An 8704-nucleotide genomic window follows, 5' to 3' on the forward strand; every position below is an offset into this window, starting at 1 on the left:
TCTCATCATGGGATTATCTATTCTCAGTACAGCACAAAGCGAGTCCAAGCGTGAAGTAGCCACCATGAAACAGCCTCTGAGCTCCAGATAAAGAGTGAGAAAATGGAGCCGTTTGAGATGGCCCCCGTCCATGCTGACGATCGTCCTCAGGTGAGTCAACGAACGACACCGAAACTTTCACCAAAAATTCCACCCGCGCAGAGGCTTGTTTATCTTTCAGTTGGATACGCTGAACAATGGCTGCCATGACGACGATGACAGCGATTCCGGTATGTTTCTTTTACTCTACAGATCACCCCGCCCCTCTCAAACAGTATACGGCGGAGCACATTTCAAGGACAACCGACATCATTTTTTTGTTTCCTAACTGACATCAGGAAAACGTTTTGGAGCATCTAAAATAGCCAAAACACGCAGGCTGATATTTTTAGTCAAATGCAAAATACCAATCAAAATGACTTCAACTGTCCCAAAACTGCCACAAAATGAGCTCGGAACTGGTCAGATTCAGAAAGTCCCGCCCCCTTGTTGGTGACATCACGCCAGGATACTCCTTCACACACTGTCTTGCTCCAGAATCAAAACAATGGCTTCAGAGAGTTCAGATTCTTGTTACTCAGCCACTTATGAATATGATTCAAATAGTTCTGAAGAGGAAAGCATACATGTTTGCAATCAATTAAAGAAGTCATTCCGTGTCATTTTGAGGCATCTGGACTGGTACGTAGTGTATGGTTGAGGAGCGGCAGCCACATGCGCCAGCATCAACCTGGAAGTAACTCAAATAGATAGCAAGCTATCCAGCTAGATAACAGATAACTAATAGATAGCCAGCTCGATAGTTGGCTGGATAGCCATTTAGCTAATAAATAGCCAGCTACATCGCTAGCTAGACAGGTAGCAAATAGATAGCCAGCTAGGTAGCTAGCTAATAGATAGTAAATATATTGCCAGCTAGGTAGCAAGCTAATAGATTGAAAATAGATAGCAAATGGGTAGCTAGCTAATAGATCGTAAATACATTGCCAGCTATGTAGCTAGCTAATAGATTGAAAATGTATAGCAAATGGGTAGCTAGCTAATAGATCGTAAATACATTGCCAGCTATGTAGCTAGCTAATAGATTGAAAATGGATAGCAAATAGATATCTAGCTAATAGATCGTAAATACATTGCCAGCTATGTAGCTAGCTAATAGATTGAAAATGGAAAGCAAAGAGATAGATAGTAAATATATCGCGAGGTAGCTAGCTAATAGATTGAAAATGGATAGCAAATAGATAGCTAGCTAATATATAGTAAATATATTGGCAGCTAGGTAGCTAGTTAGTAGAAAATGATAGCAAATAGATACCTAGCTAGATTATACCTAGATTATATTATCAAGTCTTTTGATTTATGTATCAAGTCTTTTGATTGACAGAAAGCAGTCGGGAGGAGCCGCCGCCAAGTAACTGGAACGAGCTGTCCATCATTGATCGAGTGGGCCTCAACAGGTCTCAGCCTGAAATCCAAAAATGATCTACTGAGCGTGAAGAATGATTGTGTTAACTGAATTTTTGTTTTCTTCAAAGTGGGGAGATGTCAGAGACTGATTTGGAAGTAAGTCAAGAAGTTTGTTTTTTCATTTCTGTAGTTTTAGACATTAAAGGGGATCGTGTCGGACGTTCTCGCTCCTCATCCGAAGATCTTCGTCTACGAACTAAAGTTCTGCTGCTAACCCTGGCCCTATAGCCCTAATGGACAGAGGTGACATTGCCAGACCTCTACTCTGATAGCTCCCTATCAAAACAGGGAATTGACAAAATGACCGGCATCAACTTTAGTTCGCTGACGAAGCTTTTTGGATGAGGAGTGAAAACGTCCAATACAGTGATACCTTTGTTTTACGAGCCCCTTGGCTTATGAACTTTTTGGTTTACGAACGTTAAATTTAGGAAAATTTTACCTTGGCATACAAACTATTTTTCGAGATACACACGGAGCTGCCACGATGAGTTCTTCTAACAAGAAAATGGCGGACGACTTTTTTTTGTCCTCTATTCCCCACCCCCAGTCTTCGGTTAAAGCCACGTGATTGGTCAAGAACGCAGTAGTGAGGGTGGGGTTTACCATTAAAGAGACAGGCAGATGAGAGAGAGTGAGAAAATGGATAGAAAACAGTGAAATTTGGACTCGTTTCAACTTTGATAGTTCAAAGGCAGAGTGTAGACTGCAAGGTTAAAATATCCCATCAATCAGGCTCCACAAATAACCCGCACAAAGCCATCTGTACACTTGATGCAAAAAGCTATCAACCCAGTTACACAGAACACAATTGATGAGGAACTAGGTTATGGCATAGAAAGCACCTCCAAGGGATCATTCCTCAAGATGGTGAAAGAAGAAAGCTACGTTCCTCATCAAGTGTTGAATGCTGATGAAAGCGGCCACTCCGTTCCATCAAGCCATCAACGACCATCACAAAGGTCAATAAAACCACTTTATTATACAGTCCAGTTTATTTCTTTAATGATAATACCATAGCACATTTATTATTCATAAAATAAGGCATATTTTGTGTAGTTTTAAGGCTTAGAAAATTAGAAAATTATGTTTTATGGGGACCTAGGAACGGATTATTCTCATTTTAATGTTTTTCTATGGGAAATTTATTTTTGGGATACACACTTTTGGCCTTACACACTCTGTCTGGGAACCAATTAAGTTCGTAAGCTAAGGTAGTACTGTACCTTCAAAGAAGTACAGATAACGGCTGAAGAAATGCGTGTTTTGTGTTTCTTTTTGGTGCGTCCATCACCACGGCTCTGCCAGAAGAACTTCATTGGCATCGCCTTGGCCTTCCGCTGTGACCAGTACACCCTGAAGCAGAGGCTCCAGGCGGCAGAACATGCCCGCAACCTGGCTGAGGAGAACGTCCTGCTGGAGCTATCCAGGGGCAGAGAGACGCTGGAGGTGGAGACTAGCTAATAGCTAATAGATAGCTAACATATAGCTAGCTAGGCCTTCACTCAACCCAGAAGTAACTCAGATAGAAAGCCAGCTGGCTAATAGATAGCTAATTTGATAACAAAGTAACTCGGATAGAATGCTAGCTAGCTAATATATAGCTAACAGATAGCTAGCTAGGACTTTAGTCAACCTTTTTTGATGTAATGTAGGGAAAGATGCACGTCTGCTACAAGCTCAATGTTGAAAGCAAACAAAGCTGTAGCATCCATTGACAAAATGACATTGTCTCATATCTCCTACCCCACGTCAATCCGCTTCAATTCCAAGCCGCGGCAGTTCCACGTACGCATTGGCGCTCTGCGCTGACGCATAGAAAAGGAACCTTAGAATTGACGATGGAGCAAAGTAAAATGTGTGCTTGTCATGTTTTCTAGGCACTAAAGGGCCTTTGCCTGGACAGCAAACGCAGTAAAATCCATCAGAAGCTGGAGTTGTCGCTACATATCCTCACTGGCACCGTTGAACGTATTTCCAACACGGCCGAGGTGCTTGGAGCCGTGCACCAGGTACCGTTCACATTATTTTCAGGATAGACATCAGACAGACTGGCAATGATACAGCGATACCTCGGCTTACGAACGTTTCGCTTTACAAGCGTTACATTTATGAAAATTTTACCTTGGCATACAAACTTTTTTGGGATACACACGGAGCGCCACAATGAGTGATGTGTCGTTCGCGAACGAGCCCGTTCTAACAACAAAAAAAGGGCCGCTGACTTTTTTTTGCCCTCTATTCCCCGCCCCCAGTCTTCAGTTAAAGCCACGTGATTGGTCAAGAACGCACCAGTGTGTGTGTGAGGGGGATTTAAACATTAAAGAGACAGGCAAACGACAGTAACAAAATGGTGAGGAAATAATGAAATTTGGACTCGTTTCAACTTTATTGATAGTTTAAAGGCAGAGTGTAGACTGCAAGGTTAAAATATCCCAACAATCAGGCTCCACAAATAACCCGCACAAGCCATCTGTACACTTGATGCAAAAAGCTATCAACCCAGCTAGACAGAACACAATTGATGAGGAACAAGGTAAAATTACCGCAGAGAAAGCACCTACAAGATCATTCCTCAAGATGGTGAAAGAAGAAGGCTACGTTCCTCATCAAGTATTTAATGCTGAGGAAAGCGGCCACTCCATTCCATCAAGCTATCAACGACCATCACAAAGGTCAATAAAACGACTTTATCACACAGTACGGTTTATTTCTTTCATTATAATACCATAGCACATTTATTATACATAACATAAGGTATATTATGTGTAGATTTAAGGCTTAGAAAGTTAGAAAATGATGTTTTATGGGCACCTGGGAACGGATTATTCTCATTTTAATGGTTTCTTATGGGAAATTATTTTTTGGGATACACACTTTTCACCTTACACACTGTCTGGGAACCAATTAAGTTCGTAAGCCAAGGTATCACTGTAGTTCTCAATGTCATGCATGTTATGTTAATGGTGTGAAAGCAGTGAGTGTGTAACGATTGCTGGCCGCAATGTCCACCAGGAGGCTCGTGTGAGTCGGGCAGTGGAGCTGATGGTTGCTCACGTGGAGAATGTGAGGAGACAACTGGAGCGACATGAGGCGGAGCTGGAGGAGGCCAAGAAGATCATCCAGCAGCAAAACTCATTCAGGGGCATCGATGACACTGGAGCTCCTCTTGGTGGGTCTCACGGTTTTTGTTGGCGTTTGCTCTGTTCAACTTGATGGGGTTTGTTTCAGATCTGAAAGTCGATGAAAGTGACAACTGGAAGAAAAGCTTTCAGCAGGTAACAGTTCATGTTGGATGTGGCAAGATGGCTGCCGCTGCCTACCATTCAACCCTCTGCTCTTTACCAGAATGGCAGTCGGCGCAGAGTCAGCATGACACTGATTCCAAGTGACGTCCAGGTGAGCCTTCTCTGACTGACCAAAAGTCAACTTTTTGAATGGACATAGCCCGTTAAACTGTCATCTCCTTTATCACAGAAGTAATTTATGACTTGAAACTCCTTCACAGGAAGAGCTCATTAGCTGGGTTACAAAATCTATCAGTTCATGGCAAGACGACCCATTAAAATATTTATGATCTGTTGGTTTTTGGATGTTGGTGCATGGGACATCCAAGGACGTGGTATTCAAATCAAGAAGACTAATTTATTCGTGTATCACTTAAAGGACAACCGACGTCTCCGGACAAGTTGCGTCCATAATTTGTAAAATGGCTTCAAATGACTTCTACTAAGCGTATTTGACAAAGATTCCACCGCATAGAGCTAGATTTTACCTTTTAAGATTCGCGCTGAATATTCAGGAAGTCTTGTTTTTAAGTTGGTGACGAGTCCGTTTGTGACGTCACTGAAGGAATGCCCCTGACCGAAAAAAAGTCCTTCCATCACGTCATTGTATTTTGCCGTACTTGTTTAGTCTGAAAACCTCGTTTTGCACCAAAAAGAGGAAGAAGAGGGCGACAGAACTCCATATAAGGAATTTATCAGCCTTTAGAAACGGGCTAATTAATTCCTCACGGGAGCTTAGACGCCATTTCTGACTCTTTTTGGTGAGTTGCCTCAAGATGACACGGAAGGACTTCTTTAATCGATGGCAAACATTTATGCTTTCCTCTGCAGAACTATTTGAATCATATTCATAAGTGGATGTGTAACAAGAAAGCATCTTCTCCGAATCTGAAGCCATTGTTTTGATTTTCCAGCAATGCAAGACGTCTTGGCGTGACGTCACGAACTGGGGGCGGGACTTTCTGAAAATGCCCAATTAGCAGCTCAATTTTTTTGCAGGTTTTGGACACTTTAAGTCATTTTTATTGGTGTTTTGCATTTGACTAAAAATATCATACTGCGTGTTTTGGCTATTTTAGATGCTATAAAACGTTTTTCTGATGTCAGTTAGGAAACAAAAAAGTGGTGTCGGTTGTCCTTTAAAGGACAACCGACACCACTTTTTTTGTTTGTTTTGTCCTTTGTTCCCAGTGTCCAACCAAATATCTCTGACAACCTTCTCCAGCGGAAAATACGGTATTTCCCAAATGACATCTTGCGTTGTGATGAAAATGATTTCTTTGCTCATCAGCCTCTCCAAAAGACGAAGCGCAAGTCCAAGAAGCGAGCCAATCACGACCACGCTGACCCGAGCAATCGGTTGTTGCCCGCCCGTTCATCTCCCTGCTTGAGTTCGGCATCCAGCTGCAGCGCCATCAACAAAGACGACAACTGCTCGGCGGATGGCAGGTGCTACTTGGCGCCACCTCCTGTCCTCTTTTCTTAAAAGACAACCGAAAAGTTGCGTCCATAATTTGTAAAATGACTTCTACTGAGCGTATTTGACAAAGATTCCAGCGCACATAGCTAGATTTTACCTTTTGAAGACTTGCGCTGAATATTCAGGAAGTCTTGTTTTCCAGTTGGTGACGATTCCTAACGTGACGTCACGTAAGGAATTAATCAGACATTCTTGTCATTAATCACATCATTATTATTGTTATCTTATTAATTACATTTATTAAATTGTTAATGCATTTTTATTATATTTTTATTAATATAATAATAATTATTATTAGTATTAAATTTATTATTGTATTATTATTATTTAGTAATATAATTAATAATAATAATTATAATAATAATAGGGGCGGCCCGGAAGGCACGTGGTTAAAACGCAGACTTCACATGTTAATGCAAAATATAAAATTTGAGAATTCTTACCGTATGTAAATAAAATTGTCAATTAGTTACTTTTAAAAATTAATTAATCATACATTCTTGTCATTTTTTTGACCTTTTTTTCCCCCTGTTTTACCTATTTTGTACGGCCCAAGAGGATCTTTCAGTTGCACGCCGGACACAACAAGGCAGAGGCACAAGAGCAAAACTTTATTGGCAAAGAAAAAGCCTGACAAAGAGAAGAAAAAGTCCGACATCTGCCGACAGATTTCTGTGTAAGTCTCCGTTTTTCTTTCTTGAATAAGAGATCCGAAGCAAAGAAACACACATGGATATTAATGACGATGTCTGCTAATTGTCTTCTTCAGCGATGGATTGTCCTGCAGGCAGCGCCGTCAAAGCCGCCGTGGCTCGTTGCTTTTTCTCTGCGTCTTTGTGTTTCTCTCCTTCATCACCTGCATTTTTCTCTTTGTGTAATCATTTAAAGGACAACCGGCACGATTTTTTTGTTTCCTAACTGACATCAGAAAAACGTTTTATAGCATCTAAAATAAAATTTGTGGAGCCTGATTTGATGGGGTATTTTAACCTTGCAGTCTACACTCTGCTTTTGAACTATCAAAGTTGAAACTCTCACACTGTTTTCTATCCATTTTCTCACTCTCTCTCTTTGTGTCGTCTGCCTGTCTCCTTAATGTTTATCTCCCTGTCCCACTCACTGCTGCGTTCTTGACCAATCACATGGCTTTAACCCAAGACTGGGGGCGGGGAAGAGAGGACAAAAAAAGTCGGCAGCCATTTTCTTGTTAGGAGAACGGGCTCGTTCGCGAACGACACATCACTCATTGTGGCGCTCCGTGTGTATCCCGAAAAATAGTTCGTATGCCAAGGTAAAATGTTCATAAATTTAACGTTCGTAAAGCAAAAAGTTCGTAAACCGAGGTATCACTTTCTGCCCTAAACAAAAAAATGTCCACAATGTTAATTTAAACATTCTTTACTAAATAAATATAGAAAAGAATTACAGTGACCTGATTTGTAAAACGATTCTCAGAGCACCTTTAAAGTCATCAGTGAGGAAGAATAAATGTGACATTTTAAATGTGACACACAAGCAACACATTTATGTCAACCCTGTAGTGGTCTTTAGTAGGCACAACCTTTTAAATAATTGATAAAGAAACAAGTTAGATGAGGAATGCTTGGTGAACTTTTTTCGGTGCAATTTCATTGTGAGCACACAACCCGAAGTAGCTACGAAATAAGAAAACATTTGAAAATAAATACTTGACGTTTTAAATAACAAACGAGGGAGGGGTTAAACTCATCTAGAAGGCGCTGCAAACAGGATCATCTCAAGAGGCCAAATACTTAAATAGTTAAATACTGTACTTAAATACACCCTTAAAGGACAACCGACAGCATTTTTTTGTTTACTAACTGACATCAGAAAAACGTTTTATAGCATCTAAAGTACCCAAAGCTGATATTTTTAGTCAAATGCAAAACACCAATAAAAATGACTTAGTGTCCCGAAACTGCCACAAAATGAGCTCTGAACTGGACAGATTCAGAAAGTCCCGCCCCCATCAGTGACGTCACAATTGGTCACAAACTGCCTTGCTCCAGAATCAAAACAATGGCTTCAGAGAGTTCAGATTTGGAGAAGATGCTTTCTTGTTACTCACCCAGTTATGAATATGATTCAAATAGTTCTGAAGAGGAAAGCATAAATGTTTGCAATCGATTAAAGAAGTCCTTCCGTATCAATTCGAGCCGTCAGGACTCCAATGTAGCGTCCCAGAAAATGTAAAAGATGGCGCACAAGCTCCGTTGGAAATGGGCTGATTTGTCTGCTGGGAATTTGTGTCAACTAGTATCAAATAGTAGTCTTGGTGTAACACACAACGATTCACCATCACGTTATTTATGTGTTTTCCTTCTAATTTCGCCATCAACACAAAGTTTTCATACCAAACAGAGTACCCAAAATGCATTGTGTGTCGCTTTCTCGGTCAGGGGCGTTCCCT

At 40.9% G+C, this 8704-nt stretch overlaps 1 protein-coding gene across 1 annotated transcript; it reads left to right on the top strand.

Annotated features, from left to right (window-relative positions):
- Positions 1 to 34: 34 nt before the first annotated feature.
- irag3a (inositol 1,4,5-triphosphate receptor associated 3a) lies at positions 35 to 7182 on the top strand. Its single transcript, XM_089016488.1, is given in 12 exon segments — positions 35 to 150; positions 221 to 269; positions 1424 to 1496; positions 1575 to 1602; positions 2815 to 2955; positions 3387 to 3518; positions 4522 to 4684; positions 4687 to 4784; positions 4855 to 4905; positions 6085 to 6242; positions 6830 to 6949; positions 7043 to 7182. Coding segments are annotated over 12 exon segments (1170 nt in total). The 5' UTR covers positions 35 to 102; the 3' UTR covers positions 7152 to 7182.
- Positions 7183 to 8704: the final 1522 nt, after the last annotated feature.

The sequence above is a fragment of the Hippocampus bargibanti genome, linkage group LG01 (assembly GCF_051943395.1).
Source record: "Hippocampus bargibanti isolate YZ-2025 linkage group LG01, ASM5194339v1, whole genome shotgun sequence".
Lineage (NCBI taxonomy): Eukaryota > Metazoa > Chordata > Actinopteri > Syngnathiformes > Syngnathidae > Hippocampus > Hippocampus bargibanti.